We start from the raw sequence: 21,752 nt of genomic DNA on the forward strand, positions 1-21,752 counted from the left end.
TGCAAAATAAAAAGCGAGTAATTTATTGTTTGAAGTGGTAGCAAACAAACAAACATTATTACAAGAATTACAACATGATTTACACTGTATCTCTATTACTAATGATCCTCCAAAACCTGGCATTTCTATCTGTTTTGGAAGTTCAATGTTTTGATGCAGAAGGCAAATATAAAGGCAAAGAAGAGAGTGAAGGCAACTAAAACTCCAGCAACTGGCCCCAAAAAATCTGACTTGAATCCATATTCGTCTTCAATGTACTGTTTAATAGTAACATTAGTCCCCGTTCCAACAATATTGATAACTTTTGTTACATCTCTATATTGTGACACAATTAATCCATACACTGTCCATGCCACTGGGCAAATCCAATAGTACCATACCCACCATTTTGGAATTTTCTGAAATATATACACATCAAGTAGTTATTTTTGCTGATATACTAACAGTGTATTAAATGTAACCAAATTTGAAAAGGGTACTCACTGGTCTAGGAATGAAGAAACCAGAGAAGAGATTGAAGATGCCATAGAACGCGGCGGCGAAGATTGATGCAACTTGTTGGTTTGGTGTGATGGAGACAGTCATCATGCCATAATATGTGAAGTACAAAAAGGAGAAGAAGCTGATGAAGAAGAACCAAAAGAACTTCTCTACTTTCCATTCAAAGCTCACCATAGCATACACTAGCACTACATAGTATGAAGTTTGAACAAACACATATGGTATTTCACAAAGCATCTGAAACAAGAAATAGCAACATAAGCATAATAATCTCTACTAGATTATTAAGAATGTACATTGAAAAATTTATGTATAATTCATTAGTCTAACCTGTGCAATGGCATAAGGCAAAGCTGAGTACATTCCAGCAGCTCTTTCTCTATAAAACACTGTTCTTTCGACAGCTACTACAGGCTGAACAGTTTGACAGTTGTTGATACCAACAAACATAACAGCACCAAACATTGCTCCAAGAATCTTGCTCAAGTCACCAGATGAATTTCTGTGAAAACATGCCAATAGAAAAAGAAAATTATTTGAAACAGAAGCTAAGAAAAAATTGGATTTCACTCCAGAAGTGAAAAAAGCTCCAACCTTTTTGTGCCAACTCTCCAAAATATTGTCCCCACCATGAGAGCTGTGACCAATGTGAAGAAGAATCTGACAAGGTTATAATCTGGACTCCTCCAGTAAGTGATCCACTGCTTCCATACACAAGATGTGAATTGCCCCCATATTGATTGAGAATACTGAGTTGGGAAGTATAGATCATTTGCTCCGGGAGGAGGTGTGCTTAACTCATTTACAAGAGCTTTGTTTCGCCTACTCGATCATAAGAACACACATAACTTAATTAATCCCCTTAACAACAACATTGTTACATTGGTAATTTAGATTACTTGTATTGCAAACTTACTGATACAAGGAAGATGATTTGTAGTAATCAGCAAAGTCCATTCCAAGGCGAACTTCGGCTGCTATGGAGCTTACTTCCAACATCCATGTTGCAGGGTTGTACATTTCCTTAATCTTTGGTACCCCTTCAATTGCCTTTGATCAATGTATAAACAAGAATCAGATATTGAAACCTCTTTTTAATAAGCAAGAATTAATGCAATAAAAAAACATATATCTAATTTGTTGTAATACCTCAAAATATTCAATAATCTTGTGGGAATTTCTTCCTAATGGTCCTGCATAGATCACTTGTCCTCCTCTTTTCATCAATAGCAACTGACGGAATAGGAAGTATATAGATGTCAAAAATATTGTAACATAGATAGATAAGGAGAAACATGAGAGATTAAAAATTTGAAGTTGATTAGTACCTCATCAAAGGCTTCAAAGATATCAATGCTAGGCTGGTGAATTGTGCACACAACTGTTCTTCCTGTGTCAACTGTGTTTCTCACGGTTCGCATAACAATGGCGGCCGCTCTTGCGTCGAGACCTGATGTAGGCTCATCCATGAAAATGATTGAAGGATTAGCAACAAGTTCAACTGCTATTGTTAGCCTCTTTCTCTGTTCAGTTGACAACCCTGTAACTCCTGGAAGCCCAACTATTGCATCCTTGAGACTATTCAGCTCCACCAAGTCCATTACTTCCTCCACAAATTTCTACAAAGATAAAATCCATTTAAAGAAAGATCTTTCACTAATATTAAGGAAATAACAAAAGTGATATAGTGCTTAGTGTTTACCATCTTTTCGTCATGACTGACTTCTTTAGGTAACCGAAGGAAGGCTGAGTAAATCAAAGATTCATGGATAGTAACTTGAGGTGAATGGATATCAGTTTGTTCACAGTAGCCAGAAATTCTAGCAAAGGTTTCTTGATTCTTAGGGAATCCGGAGATTCGAATATCTCCTTCAACATATCCACCAGTCTTTCTTCCGGCTAAGACATCCATCAAAGTTGTTTTTCCAGCTCCACTAACTCCCATCAGAGCAGTTAGAACACCTGGCCTAAAGGCACCAGTTACCTCCCTAAGCAGTTGCAGCCGATCTTCGGTTGCTCCTTGGTCTCTCATTTCCTGTCAGAGTTAAATTGCCATTGTAAGTGCCTACATTACTGGACACTAAAGCTATATCAGAAACCAGAATATGTTACAGGGTTCTTACTAGTGGCATGTCTACAAAGTAGTTCACACTATCAAAAGACATAGCAAGTGGTTGAAAAGGTAGAACCATTCCTCTCTTTGGGGCAACTCCAGTGGCTGACTCAATGTTTCCAGAAGCACTAGCATCGCTTTGGCTGCTCATCATTCGCTGCATTGCCACTTCTCCTAAAATGATTCATGCCAAACAAGACAAGCATGGTTATTTAGCATATTACTCCATTTTACATAAAAAAAAAAGTGCAGTTAAAGCTTTCTAATTTGGTATTTACTTCTAGGATCAGGCCTCGTGGCGAGTCTTGGTTCTTCTCTAGAGTCTCCCCCAACCTCCATTTCACTTTCATCTTCTATGATTCCTTGTTTCTTTCCAATGGCTAACAAAAGATTTGAAAAATGGATAGTTAGTTAGTGAGTGAGTGATAGAAGTAATCAAATAGAAATTAAGATTGATTAGAGTGTGAGGTCTTACGATCAAGGTAAATTAGTGAAAGGGTGAAGAGAAAATTGAACAAAACTGTGAAACCAAGAAGAGCTCCTAAACCAATCCAATACCAATATGCGTGTTTAGGAGCATCAAAGGTGTTTAATACGGCTTCACCAATTGTGGGAGAACCATCTGGAGTCTGCAGGCAATTAAGTTTTAGTCACAATAGTTCTTGCATTATTTCTAATGAAAAATGTTCATATTAGTGATAGTGTGTTTACACTACTTACTGGATGATTCCACCTTGGAGCAAGCATTTCATTTGCAGAATATGCATTGAAAGCATATGCCAGAGGTGAAATCCAGTATCCCCATACCCACCAATTGGGAATGTCACCTGTTAAAATCAAGAGTTATTTAATTTGGGAAGCATAATCCTTTCAACTTAACTAGTTAGTTGAACTAGTTTAGATTAGTTACTCACGTTTGGGAAGGATAAAACCACCAAGTAAAAATAGAATAAGCAACATCATAGGTCCACCAGTAAAAGCAATAATCATTGTTCTACACACTCCTGAGATGAGCCTGAACAACCCAGCTGCCATTTGTTGAACAACAAAGGTCAATAGCAAGTGCTTGAAGAACCTGAAAAAGCATACTTAGCAGTTAGCATCAAATATTATATATATCAATCAGTTATATAAAACATAACATTACTTCATTTTTAGGTAAATGAATAATACCTGCTAGCTTCAGGTGCAAATCCTATGGTGTAGTATGTAATACCAACCCAAACAACAGTCTCAACAATAGAAATGGGGAGTCTTAGGAGGAAATTAGGGAGTGTATAAGCCCAAGTAGGATGAAAAAGGTGGTCTCTGTGCTTGTAGAAGGTTGGTAGCCTTGCAATGGTGAGTGACAGCTCAGCAAATCCATTGAACATGTTCATGATCAATGTGAACAAGATTCCACCAATGTAAAGAGTTCCATCAGTTACATTCCTCTGGTGCATATGTGTTCTTAAGAAGACAGTTGCAGATATGATTGAAAGAATGACTATTTGACCGGTTTTGAAGATATAGACAAAAGCATTCCTCTTGATCAATAGCCACTCCTTGTCCCAACATGCCTTGAGAAGCTTCATTCTTGGAACTGTGTACTTCTTGAAAACAAGAGCTGCTCTATGCCCTGCTGACTTGTCGAATGGAACAGCTAGTTCTCGCTCGAGTTGCATTCCGACATGGAATTGCTTGAACTTGTTTGCAAACTCAGTCACTGTTACATATCTATATGGTCTGTGTTTGTCTGCCCAATATTGTTCTTGATCCTTCTTTGAGGTAACCTGTACAAATTATACTACAATTAACCACACTATGATCCAATCTTTCTTAAAAGCATTATCCAAATGTTACCAATATATATACCTCTTGTAAGAAATCAGCAGTTCCTTTTCTCTCAGGGCATCTAAACCCACATGACTCAAAGAATTCAACAATATGCTCACGTGGACCTTGATAAACAACTTGACCCTCTGCAATTAAGAAGATATCATCAAAGAGTTCGAATGTCTCTGGAGCAGGTTGAAGGAGGGACATGAGGATGGTTGCTTCAGTGATATGCACAACTTGCTGCAAGCATTTCACTATCTGATATGTTGTAGAACTATCAAGACCAGTTGATATTTCATCCATGAAAAGTGTTTTCGTTGGCCCAACAATCATTTCTCCTGTTCCATATACACATATATACACATGTTAACTTGATTGCAAAGTTTTCAAAGGATATATAGCATAGATTCTTGATCTTATTACCTGTTGTTACACGCTTCCTTTGTCCACCAGATATACCTCTGCGCATATCGTCACCAACAACGGTATCTTTGCAAATATCAAGCCCCAGTATCTATATATAATAACATGATCAAGTTGTTAAGCACCACAATTATCAAAGTGAAATTTAACCATCTTTCTTTAACAAAAAAAATCACTTACTTTGAGAGTGTAGTCGGTAATTAGATTACTTTTCATTCCTTCCATTGCTGTAGCCTACAAAAACAAGCAAGAATAGTTAATATATGTGTTGAGTACATAACATGATTGATATATAAATTATAGTACCTTCATGAAAAGATCAAGTTCTGCCTCTGGAAATATGCCAGCATCCTTTTCCCTTCTAGCAAGCTCGGCTAATAAGTCTGTAATAACATTGTTAGAGAAAGAAAGCCAAAAGTATGAGCACATTGATCCTGATCTATACAAACATTAAACCAAGTTGATTCGAGTTACCATATCGAGTTCCAACCCCCTGGCATCTAGCCGAGAAATCGAAAGTTTCTTTGACAGTCATTTCACCCAAATGTACATCATTTTGGCTGATGTATGCTGAAGTCTTTCTTGGTACAAACTCTTTAGTCTTGTATCCATTGTAAGTAACTTCTCCTTCCACCTATTTCATTCACATCAAGCCAAATAGTTAATTGATGATCAGCATAATATATAGTAGCATCATGAGTCATGGCATGATATGATAGGAGTGAAAAATATACCTTCAACTCAGGGTCCAATTTTGCAGCCAATGCAAGTAAAAGAGTGGTTTTCCCTGAAGAAGGTGGACCAAGCAAAAGGGCCATCCTGCACAAACCCATCATAATGGTTAAGTATATATATAAGAAACAAAACTTGAGAAGCTTAGCATACTAGTTAAATTAATACCTGGAAGGTTTAACAATGCCATTGACATTTTTAAGAATAGTGAGCCTTCTTCTTTTTGTAGTACTAACCCCAAAGATACCGAGGCCAGCTTCCAGAATGTTCAATGCAACATTTGGTAGTGTTGGGAGGGCTCTGCTTCCAACATAGCAATCAGCCTCAATTGTCAAATTCTGAAACCTCACTTCCACTGTTGGAAGCCTGATTCCAACCCTGCAATAACGTTTCTTGCTTAGACAACTTCTTTACCAGCCTACTATCATTACTTTTACAGTTGTAAATAATAACTTATATGAAAGGTAACAATCAGGGTCAATGCTTAATCTAATCATAATTGCTTTGCTGGCTAATGATCCTTCGATTAAGCACACTATCAGGGTTCATTAATTAAGGAAGAAATGACAAAAACAGCCGCTGGTATGAGAATACCTTTAACTTAGCTTTGTTGTGTCCAAACCCAAAGTCAAAATCGTAATGATATCCAAATCTTTCATTTTTGTTGTTTATAGATTTTCTGAATTTTTTTTGAACAAGTAACATTTATTTTTTAGTTAAATATTAGAAAATTCTCTTTTTAGAAGAAAGGTATCTTTTTTTGGTGACTACAAGAAAGGTATCTTTATAAACAATAAAAACAACAACTTATTTTAGCGAGCGCAATTTTTTTAAGTTCTGTAATTATATATAGAAGGAAGAGAAGATGGCAGATCAATACCATGAATTATGATAATCACCGGTTATTATTTGTGAAATTTTTTTTCTATTTTCTTTTATATAAAACTACGTTTCTCTATTTTATTAGTAATAATTATTATATTGTTGTTAGAATATGACATGTATACAAATTCTACCCTAGCTAGTTGAAAGGAATTAACTTTGCTCTCTTAGTAATAAATAACCATGCTAGTTAGTAAAAAATAATGTGTAGAAAAGAACAATAAGGTCCAACTCAAATTAAAGTTAAGAAAAGTTAACTTCTACCTTAAAGACAGATATTAAGTATATCATAAAAAAAATATTTTATAAAAATAAAAGGATGAATGAAGTGGTAGAACTAACTTTTCAAGTCTGTTTCTGAACTTGATCAAATACTTCTCGTTATCTTCTTCAGCAACCTTGAAGATCTTGTCAACGATCTGTTGTCTCTCATTCATATCAAGCTTCCTCACATCAACCTCCCTGCGCTCCAACCTTGCGGCAGCGGCGGCAGCGGCAGCGTCATCGGCGGAGGTGTCTAAAGCAGTCTGGAAAATACTTGTCCTTAGCCTGTCATAGGTGGGCAGCCTCTCTATGGCAGCCCAAATGAGAGCCTCTTCGTCTTGGTTGACGCTCATCGTCCGCCGCGAGTAGCGGCCGCTCGCAAACACTTCATCCCTCCAACTCGCCCTGCTCCTGCTCCTGCTTATGCTTCTCGGTAAGTTTGCTATGTCCCCCTCCATCTTTTCTTTAATTTCTCTCCAATCCTTTTCTTCTTCACTAACTACTCTTTGTTATTCTCATGGTTTTCTTCTTCTACTCCTTCATGTTGTGAAGATAGATATGAATATATATTATTAGAGAGAACACCGAGCGAGGTGCCACAGAATAGTCTTAAGCCGTAACTTATGTGTATTATTATATTATATTATTCAAATGCAAAACTTGGACCCATTTTATCTATTATATTATATCGGTCTTCGTTCGGATGAATATAATACACAACAAGTGGGTTGGAACCAAAAAATGGTTAAGAGACTAATAATATTTTTAATTAAAAATTATGAAATTATTTAGTGTTAGTTTAGATATTATGGTCATCTAATTTTATATATAATAAAAGGTAATTTAAAGTATTAAGGTATATAGTTGTTTAAATAATAATTATTTTTATGTTTTCGGTCATGAACATTGAATGTCTCTACATGACTAGTTCCTCTTCATCGGTCTTCCTAGTTAGTGGACATGTAGCAATTTTATAAATTCAATATGTGTATATTTAATTTTTTTTATATATTAATAAGATAAGATATAGCTTTTTATATTCATCATGAATCATGAATCATGTGATGAGGGGAATATTATACCCTAATGACACCCTAAGTAGTTTTGGCGTGGGTTGAACTTGAAGAAGAGAAAAATTTATGAATATTTCATCAAATTAAAGGATAAGAGACTAAGGAATTAATGACTTGAATGTTTCCGCTATTTAGTTTGGATTTGATATGGATATTATTAATTGAACTCAACGAAAATTCCACTTTAAAGGAATTTCAATGAAGCATGAAGTACTAGTAGCCCGTTCTAAAGTACCTATGATTTAGATTAGCACCGCAATATACAAGTTGGTCAAATTCACATTAATTGTCAGTTACGTACTTCATTTTCACTATATTAATTATATGGTCTGACGTTTTTGCCATTTCGTGATATAATATTGTTAAGTCAAAACGTGGAAATGCGTTATGACAACGGAACAGCGACAATAAACAAATATATATATTCCATTTGACAGTTCATAAATACTAAAAACGGTGTTGGTATCAAGAGGGAACAGTTGCATACACTACTAGTGTTGAAGGTTCAAAACTTTGACCAAAGAAAATTGTAGCCTCTTTATTAGATATTTTTATTTTGTCTATGCATGATACAACAGATCAGCATAATTCATCTAGAATTTGACCTTGACAAGTTAAACCGTTTGCTATTACAATTCATCTAGAATTTCATTTTATAATAATTAATAATAAATCATCACCCTTGCCCAGTAAAACATGTCTTGTTGACTTGGCTCTACACACTAATTTCAAGCCAAGAATTATGATTGCCTTTTGAAAAATAGAGAAGAAGATCACATTATAAGACTCTCTCTCAAAAGAGTTTGACTTTGTTTGCATACAATGACACATTTTCATTAAATAAAAGAGAAAAAGAATGATTGTATGTAACCCCTTCACTTTATATATCAAACTTTTCATCTCCTGATCAATTATGATATAAGATAAGCATGTTTATCATAATATTTCTATATATATAGGTGTAGCAAACCAAACCAACACAACAAAATTACACATATGTCCACATGATTTACATTTATACCACTAGACAAGATGACAACTAAATTTTTCATTTTGATTCTGCAAGAAAAGCTAGAGAAATCAGCCAATGATTTAAAAGAATTCTAGATTGTTCCATCAATCCTTTTCTCTTATCTAGTTTGGAAGTTGAGTGCTCTGATGCAGTAGGCAAATATAAAGGCAAAAAAGAGAGTGAATGCAACCAAAACAACAGCAACAGGTCCCATGAAATCTGATTTAAATCCATAATGGTCTTCAATATAGTCTTTGATAGCAGTGTGATTATTTGTCCCAAGCACAAGAATTTCTTTTGTTACATCTCTATATTGAGACACAATTAATCCATACACTGTCCATGCCACTGGACATATCCAATAATACCAAATCCACCATTTAGGAATTCTCTGTAATGCCACAGTTGTTAGATTAGCAAGAAGATTATAACATGCTTTGAAGAATTACCGAATTGGAAAAAGGTATATACTTACTGGTCTTGGAATGAAGAAGCCTGAGAAGAGATTGAAGACTCCATAGAAAGCTGCTGCAAATACTGCTGCTACTTGGTGGTTTGGTGTGATGGAAACAGTCATCATGCCGTAGTATGTGAAGTACAACAAGGTGAAGAAGCTCACAAAGAAGAACCACAAGAACTTTTCCACTTTCCATTCAAAGCTCACCATAGCATACACTATGAGTGAGTAGTATATAGTTTGAAAAAGTATATATGGTATTTCAGCAAACACCTACAATAATGAGAGATCAATATCACCATAATAAGTAACAGATACTACATTCAAATAAGTATGAACTTGATAGTTCAAAACTATTAAACAATTTGACATGTTCAACTACCGGTTTCCAACTATCAACTTTATATGAAAATAATTGTATGTATTTGAGTATTTACCTTAAAATAAATAAATAACAATATGGTTCTTTAATGTAAATAATTCATCTTCTGACCTGTGCAATAGCATAAGGTAAAGCTGAGTACATTCCAGCCGCTTTTTCTCTGTAGAACACTGTTCTTTCAATAGCTACTATAGGTTGAACAGTTTGACAGTTGTTGATACCAACAAAAATAACAGCACCATACAATGCTCCAATAATCTTAGTCAAGTCACCAGAGGTCTCTCTGCATAGATGACAAGCAAAATATAATAATCATATTAATTGAAATGAAAGACATATGAGTGAAGAGTTCAGCACAAAAAGGCATCTCCAACCTTTTCTTTCCAACTCTCCAAAATATTGTTCCAATCATGAGAGCTGCAAGCAAGGTGAAGAAATATCTGACAAGGTTATAATCTGGACTCCTCCAATAAGTAACCCATTGCTTCCATAGACAGGACTTAAATTGTCCCCATATGGATTGAGAATACTGAGTTGGGAAATATAAATCTTTTGCTCCAGGAGGAGGTGTACTTAGCTCCTTTACAAGAGCTTTGTTTCTCCTACTCATAAAGGATATATATAAATGTTTGCTCCAAAAATGTATATGCAACTGTCAAGTTGCTAATAATTTAGCTATTTAATCTGTATACTTACTGATACAAGGATGATGATTTGTAGTATTCAGCAAAGTCCACTCTGAGACGAACTTCTGCTGCTATGGAACTTACTTCTAGCATCCATGTTGCTGGGTTATACTTATCCTTAATTTTTGGGACCCCTTCAATTGCCTTTGAGAAATGTTTAAACATGAAATCAGATATTGAGCCCCTTTTTTAACAAGAGATGTTTTTATATACTATCTAATTATGGTGATACCTCAAAATATTCAATAATCTTGTGGGAATTTCTTCCTAATGGTCCTGCATAGATCACTTGTCCTCCCCTCTTCATCAATAGCAACTTATGGAATAGGAAATATGTATAAATGTCAGTAACATACATAGATAAGGAGAAACACAAGAGATGTGAAAAATTTGAAGTTGATTAGTACCTCATCAAAGGCTTCAAAGATATCAATGCTAGGCTGGTGAATTGTGCAAACTACTGTTCTTCCTGTGTCAACAGTGTTTCTGACAGTTCTCATAACAATGGCTGCTGCTCTTGCATCAAGACCTGATGTAGGCTCATCCATGAAAATGATTGAAGGATTAGCAACAAGCTCAACTGCTATTGTTAGCCTCTTTCTCTGTTCTGTTGATAACCCTGTAACTCCTGGAAGCCCAACTATTGCATCCTTGAGATTATTCAACTCAACCAAATCCATTACTTCATCCACAAATGTCTACAAACATTTTAAACCATTGTAAGAATATCTTTATTAAGAGAATAACAAAATAGATATAATGCTTTGTGTTCTTACTATCTTTTCTTGGTTGCTAACTTGTTTAGGTAACCGAAGGAAGGCTGAGAAAATCAAAGACTCTCTGACTGTAACTTGGGGTGAATGGATATCAGTTTGTTCACAGTACCCTGAAATTCTTGCAAAGGTTTCTTGATTCTTAGGGAATCCAGAGATTCGGACATCTCCTTCAATATATCCACCTGTCTTTCTTCCAGCTAAGACATCCATCAAAGTTGTCTTTCCAGCTCCACTAACTCCCATAAGAGCAGTTAGAACTCCAGGCCTAAAGGCACCGGTTACCTCCCTAAGCAGTTGTAGCCTATGGTCTGTCACTCCTTGATCTTTCATTTCCTATCACAATTATGATCAAATCTGGCTTCATGATTCCCATGAAAAATTTGTTATTAAAATAAATGAACATGTTTAATGGGGATTCTTACAGCAGGCATGTCCACATAATAGTTAACACTATCAAAAGACATAGCAAGTGGCTGAAAAGGTAAAACCATTCCTCTTTTTGCAGAAACTCCAGTTGCTAACTCAACTGATGATGAATCAACCTTTTTCAATCCACCAGGATCACTTTGGCTTCTCATTCTTTGCATTGCCACTTCTCCTGACAATTAAGTATGATCAAGCATGCTTATCAGGTAAATCATAATTAACAAGTTAAAAGTTTTATTACTTGTGTTATTCCCATCAGCAACAAACAATGGTTCTTTGTTGGGATCAGGCCTTGCAAGTCTTGGTTCTTCCTTGGAGTCTCCTCCAACCCCCATTTCACTTGCTTCTTCTTCAGATATAGTTGCTTGTTTGTTTCCAATAGCTAGTGAGCCAAATGATACCAATAAGAATAGTTAGTGAGTAAAATGAAAGAATCGCTAGAAATATTGATGAGGATATATGAGTTCTTACGATTCAGGTACATTAGTGAAATAGTGAAGAGAATGTTGTAGAAAATTACAAAACCAATAAGAGCCCCTGCACCTATCCAATACCATCTTTTCTCATCTGGAACATCAAATGTATCTAATGTTTTTGCACCTAATGTGGGAGAACCATCTGAGGACTGTAAAGCAGTGAAAGTAAAGTCAGAAACAATTTGTGCTACACCAAATAATGTTCATAGTTTTTGGGGAAACTTAATTAATTACCGGATGATTCCACCTTGGAGCAAGCATTTCATTCACAGAAAATGCATTGAAAGCATATGTCAGTGGAGAAATCCAGTAGCCCCATATCCACCATTTTGGAATGTCACCTGTTAAAGATTAATGATAATATGATAAGTGTGTGAGTACTTTCTTCAAACACATAACATACATTTATGTTAAAGTTTGGATAATAAGTTACCCACGTTTTGGGATGAGGAAACCACCAAGTAAAAATACAAGAAGCAGCATGAGGGCTCCACCAGTGTTGGCAATAATCATTGTTCTACAAACTCCAGAAATTACTCTAAACATTCCAGCTGCCATTTGTTGGACTAGAAATACCAACAACAAGTGCTTGAAGAACCTACAAGAAAATATTTTATAACATTCAAAACTCCATAATGCATGACATAGAGAGGTGAGAGTGAGTATACCTAGTAGCTTGTGGTGCAAAGCCAATAGTGTAGTAAGTAATAAGAACCCAAACAACAGATTCAAAGAGAGAAATGGGGATCCCTAAGAGGAAGTTAGGGAGAGTATAAGTCCATGCAGGATGGAAAAGATGATCTCTGTGCTTATAGAACACAGGTTGCCTCTTAATGGTGAGTGAAAGCTCAGCAAAGCCATTGAACATGTTCATAGTCATGGTGAACAAGATTCCACCAATGTAAAGAACAGCATCGTCCACATTCCTTCGGTGCATTGTGGTCTTCAAGAAGAGAGTTGCGGATATGACAGCAACGATGACAATCTGCGTCGTCTTGAAGACGTAAACAAAAGAGTTCCTCTTGATGAGAAGGCACTCCTTGTCCCAACATGCTTTCAGCAGTTTCATTTTTGGAACAGAGTATTTCTTGAAAACAAGAGCTGCTCTGTGTCCCTTCGACTTGTCGTACGGAACAGACAGCTCACTCTGCAGTTGCATGCCCACGTGGAAGTTCTTGAATTTGTTTGCGAATTCGCTTACTGTCACGTATCTATATGCTTTGCTTCTGTCTGCCCAGTATTGTTCTTGGTCCTTCCTTGATGTCACCTATTTGAATAACTTTCACATATTTAATATTTATCAAAAATAGTCTTGCACTAAATATGAATATGATAAGAGTATAAGACACAATTACATTGTTTGATTTATATAGCAGATTGTTATGGTTGTTGTATCTGTTAATTTAAACTTAATTAAAGGTAAATGACTTGATTAAATTCAATGCATTTTAATATGTTTTGAATGTTCCAAACTAAAAAAGCAACGTCAAAGTCCTAAAGATGATTTCTATATAAATCGAATTGAGTGAATTCAATTTAGCCTAACACGTAGTAAATCGAATTCAATTGATTCGAATTAAGTGAAAAAGGAATTTGAATGAAAATCAAATCAAATCAAATCAATTCGAATTACGTTCATGGTAAGAAATTGAATAAATCGAATTAATACGATTCGATTTAGCCAACGGATTTCAAGTCCGACGCAAATCCAAACCACTTGATTCGATTTGATGGTTTTGTAAATTGAAGTTACTTGTTTCGATTTACATGTACTTGGCGTTGAGCATGTTTCGAATCTAATTGATTCGATTTTTTTGGATCGTTGCTATATAAACAAATCGAAATCAGTTGATTTGAATCTAGAAACCTCATACCCCACGCTCAACCCCACCATCCAGTTCCGAAATTCTCTGAAAGCAACTCGGAAACAACCGAATCTGCATGCATGGAGGACGACCCGAATCGTCTGTATCGACTAGATGGAGTCGCGCATATTGCTGGAGCCGTCCACCTCGAGGTTAGTGTTTTTTAATATTTATTTTTTAAAAAAATAAATTAGTAGTTAGTTAGAACTCTTAGTGTGGAATTTTTAAAATAAATTCATAAATAGATATTTGAATTTAGTTCATGTCAGACTTAGTAAGTCATTAACTATAGAATAGGGTTTAGCTGTGGAGTCATGAAGAGGATTTAGTATAGGTTTTTATATTTGTTAATAAAAAGAACATGCTTTTATCTCATATTAGTATTTTTTTTTGTTAATTCGAAGAATTGGATCATGAATAATGTAGTGGTTAGTGTTTTTATCTATAAAAGATTGGTAGGGATTCATTGAAAAAATGTTTGCAAAGTGATGGCATGCAATGTCTGTGATAACTAGAAATTTTGATTCATTGAGAGATTTTTTTGTGACGAATGTGAGAAGTCATCTTCTATTCTTATGCAGCCCCATCGATGCATCAACAGCATGAGACGGCAGCACGGTATGATGTTGGATGATAGGATCGTTCCTTACTTACAGATGACTGGTCTGTACCATCTTGCAAGGTTGACCGAGAGTTGGTTTCGGCTGGACGAGCCGTTGGTCAGCGCCTTCGTAGAGAGTGGCGTGCTGAGACGCATACATTCCACATGTCATTTGGAGAGTGCACGATAACCCTACAGGATGTAGCGTACCACCTTGGTCTCTCGATCGATGGTCAATATGTTAGCGGATGCCTGACAGACTTTCCACAATATATAGAGGGTGGCCGACCACCATGGGTGTGGTTTGAGGAGCTGCTCGGGGTATTGCCTCATGCAAACTGCATCGACAAGTTCACAGTGAAGTGCACATGGTTTGAGGAGACGTTTAGTGAGCTTCCACAGGGGCAAATGAAGGGACGGTTAAGAGGTATGCCCGTGCTTACATCATGATACTCCTATCGACGCAGCTGTTTGGGGACAAGTCAGGTGCCCGCCTCCACATCCGATGGCTGTCGTACGTCGCCAGGTTGGAGGACATGGGTCAGTACAATTGGGGTTCTGCTGCATTGTCATGGCTATACAGGTGCATGTGCCATGTGACGAACAGAATGTCGTCAAGTTGGCTGGTCCACTGCAGCTCCTCCAGTCGTGGAGAAGTGCGGGGGGTACTGATTAGTACCTGAACTAGATGCTCCCCCACCCACATGTGGAGTTGTACGTGGTGTCTCCTTGTTGCTATCATCAGCAATCGTTGCGGGTTCCACATCATCATCATCATCATCATCATCATGCAATGCATCCTCAACCCCATCGGGTGCTCCAACCTCTCCGAAAACCGAAACAAACTGAGGAGAAGTGGGCGCCGCGAAAGCACTCTCTCCCAACGGTCCAGCCTCACCAACTAATGCATCACAAATATGATTCAGATTAACGGCAAAAAATGGTGAAGCCACTAAATCTGGCTCGGGTGCAATCACTGGCACTGCTGACGAAGATCTAACAGGCATGGCACTAGAGCTGGCTAGATGTCCTGTGGAGTGCAGATTTCTATTCGAACCTCCAGAACTAGATGCCACATCCACAAGCTTTGCCAACAATTCCGGAGTCCTAACCTCAGGAAACTGATGGCGACAATGAAACAACACCTGCATATCTTCGTCACTGCTAATAACGAATGAATCATACTTTACATTATCGCATAACACGAAAATCGGAATTCTATAGAATAACTTCTCCACCTGTTTCACGCCATACAATCCTAGTCTCTGGTCGAAGGTTTGAAAAAAACACTCAACGGGTCCTTGTTAGTGAACTTAATTCCCGATCGCGTTTTCTTCTTAATTGACCCTCTATAGTGCACAAGAGTTACAAAACTCTCATTACTAACCATTTTGAATCTCACTCTTCTACAAAATTTTATGTATGAGCTCGTTTTTATAACATTTAGTTTCAATTTACCCTAATATTGGTGCATGTGTAAATCGACGTTTATTTATAAATCAAACCCATTTGTTTCGATTTAGTAGGAGAACGTTAAATCAAATTAATTTAATTCGATTTCAGTTGAATTACGTTTTTTACTTAATTCGAATCAATTAGATTCGATTTACTACGTACGCTAAATCAAATTCTCTCAATTCGATTTATATAGAAATATAATTTGAAACTTTAGTATTGTATTTTTTAGTTTGGAACATTTAAGACATATTAAAATGCATTGGGTTTAATCAAATCATTTATCCTAAAATTAATAATTAAAAATTACTGAAACAGTATAACGATATATTTAAAAGTTTTCGAATGTTATATTATGATAATAATTGATATATTACCTCTTGTAAGAAATCGGCAGTTCCTTTTCGGTCAGGACATTTGAATCCACATGATTCAAAGAAGTCAACTATATGCTCACGTGGGCCCTGATAAACAATTTGACCCTCTGATATTAAGAAGATATCATCAAAGAGATCGAATGTCTCAGGAGCAGGTTGTAAGAGAGACATGAATATGGTTGCTTCAGTTATGTGTACAATCTGCTGCAAACATTTTACTATCTGATATGTTGTTGAACTATCAAGACCTGTTGATATTTCATCCATGAATAGTGTTTTTGTGGGCCCAACGATCATTTCTCCTGTAACATATTAAAAGACATCTCAAGAACAACTTATAAAATAATCAAATTAGTTTTGAAAATTTATTATTTTTTAAATTAGTTTTAAAATATTTTTTTAATCAAATTCGTTTTTAAAAAATGGTAAGTTAGTTATATTATTTTTTTATTATTTTTGTTGTTAACGGCGTTGGAACTTTTATATGGTTTAGGTTACATTTTGAATATTTCATAAAAAATTATGGTAGAATTTTCATGTTTAATAGAAATAATTTTTTCAAAGTTTAATTTTAATGAGTTATCCTTAAAATTAATAATAAACTAATTAATATAATTTACATATACTAACTTATAATTTAAAATTATACACTATTTAATTTAAATTAATAAATATAATTTTAAATATAAATGTTAAAATTTAAATTATATATGTTCAAACTATATCTAAATGATTATATTTAAAATAATATTTAATTTAAGATTTAATTACTCTGTTAGTCCCTATAGTTTTGCAAAATTTTTAATTAGTTCTCTATATTTTTTTCCTTTTAATTAAGTCCATGCACCAATTTTTTTTAATTAGATCTCTCTTGACACCAATTGACTCAATTTTATAAGATCCAACTAAAAAAATTGGTGCAGGAATCCAAATAAAAGAAAAAAAAATGTAGGGATCCAATTAAAAAAAGTTTTGGTACAAGAACTCAATTAAAAAAAAAATACAGGGCCTAATTAAAAATTTTGTGAAACTATAAAGACCAACAAAGTAATTAAACCTTAATTTAAATATAATTTCAAATAGTTTTTTATATTATTTTTAAATAAACGTGAATTACATATTATTATACCATTTTAAAAAAATAAACAAAATTAATCAAAACAGGAGCGAAGATTCAATAATGAATTAATGACCCACATGAACAAAAAACAATTTTTGAGCATGCATTTATTTTTTTGTAATTCATCCTAACACTTCTCTTATTACATTACCCAACACCACCGGATGTCAATAAAGTATTTGTTGATCAACAAAAAGTCATCTTTAATCACTATAATTTTAGTCACCAGAGACCTTCATGGCATAATCAAGGTATTATTTGGCCGGACTCATTTTCTTAATATATAAGTTATTGCAACAAGCTCTAATTACCTTTGAATGGTTCTTTCTTCCTTTCAATAAAGAAGAATTCTTTTGGTTTTCTTTCTTAATTAATAATTACATCTGATGATGAGTGTATAAAATTAAACTAAACCTATTCAAACGTGGATAGAGGCAAGCTTTTGGATTAAAAATAAAAATAAAAATAAAATAGCAGAGAGAGAGAAGACTAAAATATGACTAGAAAATTGTTGAACCGGAAAATAAAAAATATTATTTTGACTTTTTAAATTAAAAAAGAAAAAAGAAAAACCTGTTGTTACACGCTTCTTTTGGCCACCGGAAACACCTCTCTGCATTTCATCACCCACAATAGTATCTTTGCAAATATCAAGGCCTAATATCTGCATAACATGATCAAATCCTTAATCATGCATGGTAGAATTTAATGTAATTTGTCATAGTAGAATTCACTTACTTTGAGAGTGTAATCAGTAATGAGACTGCTTTCTGTTCCTTCTAGTGCCGTAGCCTAAATATATAAGCATGAAAAATATATTCCATATAGTAAGAAACAATGCATGAAATTATTTATAACTATGAATATTTAATTAGTACATAACTCAAATTAATGGCACCTTCATGAAAAGGTCAATTTCTGCCTCTGGAAATATGCCAGCTTCCTTTTCCCTTCGAGCAAGCTCGGATAACAAGTCTATGTTAACAATTAAACAATAAAGCTAAATTTGTTAATACAAAAGAACATTATTAACCCATGTTTTAATATGAAATTGTTTGTTAGTTAATTAAGTTACCATAACGAGTTCCAACCCCTTGGCATCTAGCTGAGAAGTCCAAGGTTTCTTTAACGGTCATTTCACCCACATGCACATCATTTTGGCTAATGTATGCTGAAGTCTTTCTAGGAACAAACTCATTAAGCTTGTGTCCATTGTAACTGATTTCACCTTCTACCTATTTCATCCAAACCAATACAAACATCACTCTTCTTCAATTCCTCATGTTAACAAAATAGTATTTTTTAGGGCAATAAAATCATGTTACCAACATCACTTCAATTATGCTATTTTGCATGAAAAATCAGTCACTATCTATAAAGATATATATTTGACATCTTCTAAAAAATCAGTATACTATATTGTAAACAAGTTTAATTGTTTATATATTGAGTTGTGCTTGTTTACAGGCATGAGACACTAAGACAAAGATATAGAAACATAAAATCGTATTTGACAAATGAGACATGGACAGAGATATTGTGTCCATAACTACGAATTAGTGTATTTTGTGTCTATCTTAACAAAAAAGATACAAAAACACTAACAAGAAGTACAACTTATGTTTTAATTTTTTTTCATTATTCTTGTTAATTTTTTATAATTATATTTTTTATTATTATATTTTTCGTCCCAAATTTTTTAAATAAAAAATAAGAATAAATTAGATTTTCATAATTTGTTCTAATTTATCACCAAACAAAATATAAGAACGCTAAATTTTCATAGCTCTATCTTTAGTGTCTTGTTTTCAGTGTTTGTCTTGTTCTATTTTCAAAACCAAAGGCAGCTTTGCAAATTTAATTATTTTGGTAATTATTTATTTAATTAGAAAATTATATGAATTAATATGTATAAATATACATAAATATATTGTGATTTTTAGTGTATAAGAAGCATTTTTATGAAAAATATATATAAAGTTAGAGGAATGCTAGGGGGTCAGTAATTTTGGTGTTTTGTAACCATCAATTGGCCATTAATAGTGTTTTTAATGGTGTGAGATTACATCTAATGATATCTAATAGTGGGAGATCTATCACTTTTTGTTTTGATGGTTAAATGCTGGCCAGAAAATACAAAAGTTGTTGGTCCCCTAGACTTTTCCATAAAGTTATATTGTGTGGTAATGAAAATGATGGGATAAGAAGGTACCCTGAGGTGAGTGTCCAATTTTCCGGCCAATGCAAGTAATAGAGTCGTTTTCCCTGAAGAAGGGGGACCAAGCAAAAGGGCCATCCTACACACAATAACAACAAAAATATTAACTTGAAAAAATTTCTAGATGATATAATTCCAAAACAAAAATAATGATGTGATCATACCTAGAAGGTTTAATAATGCCAGAAGCGTTCTTAAGAATAGTGAGCTTTGTTCTCTTTGTGGTTCTAATCCCACATAAACTTAGGCCAGATTCCAAAATGTTTAATGCAACATTTGGTAGTGTTGGGAGGGCTCTGCTTCCAACATAGCAATCAGCCTCAATTGTCAAATTCTGAAACCTCACTTCCACTGTTGGAAGTCTGATTCCAACCCTGCCATTAGTAATTAAGATATTGATATATTTAATCAATTATATTAAATTATTTAATAATTTTTATTTTCGATCATATGAATAAAGATATATATCTTTCTTGAAAACATACTCTTTTATGTTCCATTCATGTTGAAAAAATCATGCACATGCAATTGACATCTATCTGGTAATAACTAAGAAGTCAAGTCACGTGCACACTCAAAGTCAAATCTAAATCATAAACAAATCTTCAATGTTGTTGTCTTTCTTTACACGTGGTAAAAAAGGTAAAATTTTGAAAATTTAATAACTCGTATTATATTTCTGCAAGTCAGAAACTAGTTGAAAAGAGTTCACACGACTTCACGGTCATCTATGTGGATTTTGTTCCCATAAGTTTGAAATTTTAAGTCTCAAACTATAATTCTTAAGACTTTTAATGGTGTAAGATTGTAAGCTTGCCACGAAACTCAATGTTCATGTGTACTTCGTTGAAAAACCTCTCTAGTTAATAATAAGTATTTTAAGATTATCAATATTTTAATGAATTTAATTTTGGTCTATTGATAATATAATTATTTAACAATAATCATAGTTTAAATAATTTTTTAAATAATAAATTTAAAAGTTAATTATTTATATTATCTAATAATATATGATATTGATTATGGTATAAACACAAGTACAGTTAACTTGATGTGAAATTGATAAATAAGAGTCAATAAATAATTTAATAGATTTGACTAAATTGTCATTTAATGACTCTCAATTATTAAATTTTTACTATTAATTATACATCTAAAACTCTTTTATATGGATTACATACAAATTAAATAATTTTATATTGAACATTAAACGTGAAAGATAGCAACAGAGCTTACTTTTGAATTCTATTTCTGAACTTTGTTAAGAACTTCTCATTATCTTCTTCAGCAACCTTGAAAATCTTGTCAATGATTTGTTGCCTCTCATTCATATCAAGCTTCCGAACATCAACTTCCCTGTGCCACATTTTGGCATCATCATTCTCTTCCAAAGCAGTTTGGATGATACTTGTTCTAAGCCTATCATAGGTTGGCAATTTCTCTATGGCAGCCCATTTGAGAGCCTCTTCATCTTCATCAACATTCGAGCTCCTTCGCGAATATCGGCCGCTCGCAAACACTTCCTCCATTCTCCAACTTGTTTTACTCAAGTTCCTGCTTATGGTTCTTGTTAACTTCCCCTCCATTTTGCTTCCTTTCCCTCTTAACTCGATATCGAAGACGGCAAAAACAGAGTTGTCCTGTTTCTTCCCCTGTTTTGAAGCAGGGGAAAACAGAGTTGAAGTATAGAACCTATATATACATAACAATAAAAACTACTTTATTCATGATTCACATCAAAACAAGCATAACTAAATAACAGAATAGGAAGATTTATAGTGAGAATACATACTTTGAATTGGAATAAGAGAAGACAAGAAGGAGATAGAGAAGTAATGTCTTGTGTGGTTAATATAGGGAAGGTTTAGTTTGTTAGAGTTGGAAACTAGAAAAGTTATGTGTGGCCTTTTCTAGTTTGAAACAGTACTTCCTTCTTAGAGAATGTGTTGCCTCTTATTTTCTTTCTCATGCTTTTTCTGTTTTCACAAACAACTTCAAATGACAAACGACTTGGACTCAAAGTCTTAATGAATATTTATTTATAATAAATAAATTATAGATGCATACAAAAGTGATGAATTGATAGGAAAAGAAA

General features: G+C 34.3%; 2 protein-coding genes across 3 annotated transcripts; both read right to left on the minus strand.

The window, feature by feature from the left end:
- Positions 1-7,312, minus strand: LOC107458967 (ABC transporter G family member 36). The gene is made up of 22 exons (XM_016077180.3): positions 6,812-7,312; positions 5,756-5,965; positions 5,590-5,674; positions 5,330-5,489; positions 5,162-5,238; positions 5,036-5,089; positions 4,856-4,946; positions 4,469-4,770; positions 3,788-4,386; positions 3,529-3,689; positions 3,335-3,441; positions 3,090-3,243; positions 2,893-2,994; positions 2,625-2,788; positions 2,204-2,536; positions 1,830-2,120; positions 1,651-1,734; positions 1,418-1,551; positions 1,096-1,323; positions 832-1,003; positions 484-738; positions 1-398 (listed from the first exon to the last, which is right to left on the minus strand). The coding sequence occupies exons 1-22, from the start codon at positions 7,189-7,191 to the stop codon at positions 126-128; spliced, it is 4,416 nt and encodes a 1,471-aa protein (XP_015932666.1). The 5' UTR covers positions 7,192-7,312; the 3' UTR covers positions 1-125.
- A 1,355-nt stretch (positions 7,313-8,667) lies between these two features.
- LOC107458966 (ABC transporter G family member 29) lies at positions 8,668-21,644 on the minus strand. 2 transcript variants are annotated; one of them, XM_052252016.1, is made up of 23 exons: positions 21,450-21,644; positions 20,894-21,349; positions 19,822-20,031; positions 19,652-19,736; positions 18,515-18,674; positions 18,338-18,414; positions 18,178-18,231; positions 18,013-18,103; positions 16,320-16,621; positions 12,690-13,288; positions 12,459-12,619; positions 12,256-12,362; positions 12,017-12,170; positions 11,787-11,927; positions 11,542-11,717; positions 11,120-11,452; positions 10,751-11,041; positions 10,576-10,659; positions 10,354-10,487; positions 10,032-10,259; positions 9,769-9,940; positions 9,294-9,548; positions 8,668-9,209 (listed from the first exon to the last, which is right to left on the minus strand). In XM_052252016.1, exons 2-23 carry the CDS (start codon positions 21,241-21,243, stop codon positions 8,937-8,939), a joined length of 4,437 nt encoding a protein of 1,478 aa, XP_052107976.1. In that variant the 5' UTR covers positions 21,244-21,349; positions 21,450-21,644; the 3' UTR covers positions 8,668-8,936. The 2 variants fall into 2 exon arrangements, with proteins under 2 accessions (XP_052107976.1, XP_052107977.1); XM_052252017.1 differs by lacking the exons at positions 8,668-9,209; positions 9,294-9,548 and having other exon boundaries at positions 9,802-9,940; positions 10,032-10,074.
- Positions 21,645-21,752: the final 108 nt, after the last annotated feature.

Source organism: Arachis duranensis, chromosome 7 (genome assembly GCF_000817695.3).
Source record: "Arachis duranensis cultivar V14167 chromosome 7, aradu.V14167.gnm2.J7QH, whole genome shotgun sequence".
In the NCBI taxonomy this organism is placed as follows: Eukaryota; Viridiplantae; Streptophyta; class Magnoliopsida; order Fabales; family Fabaceae; genus Arachis; species Arachis duranensis.

Coding starts and splice junctions, on each gene's coding strand:
- LOC107458967 (XM_016077180.3), bottom strand. CDS start 7,191: ATGGAGGGGGACATAGCAAACTTACCGAGAAGCATAAGCAGGAGCAGG. Junction 3,442..3,528: donor TGGTTTTATCCTTCCCAAAC/GTGAGTAACTAA, acceptor TGATTTTAACAG/GTGACATTCCCAATTGGTGG. Junction 1,735..1,829: donor TCTTTGAAGCCTTTGATGAG/GTACTAATCAAC, acceptor CTATTCCGTCAG/TTGCTATTGATGAAAAGAGG.
- LOC107458966 (XM_052252016.1), bottom strand. CDS start 21,243: ATGGAGGGGAAGTTAACAAGAACCATAAGCAGGAACTTGAGTAAAACA. Junction 20,032..20,893: donor TTCAGAAATAGAATTCAAAA/GTAAGCTCTGTT, acceptor TACTAATGGCAG/GGTTGGAATCAGACTTCCAA. Junction 10,260..10,353: donor AAATCATCATCCTTGTATCA/GTAAGTATACAG, acceptor CTTTATGAGTAG/GAGAAACAAAGCTCTTGTAA.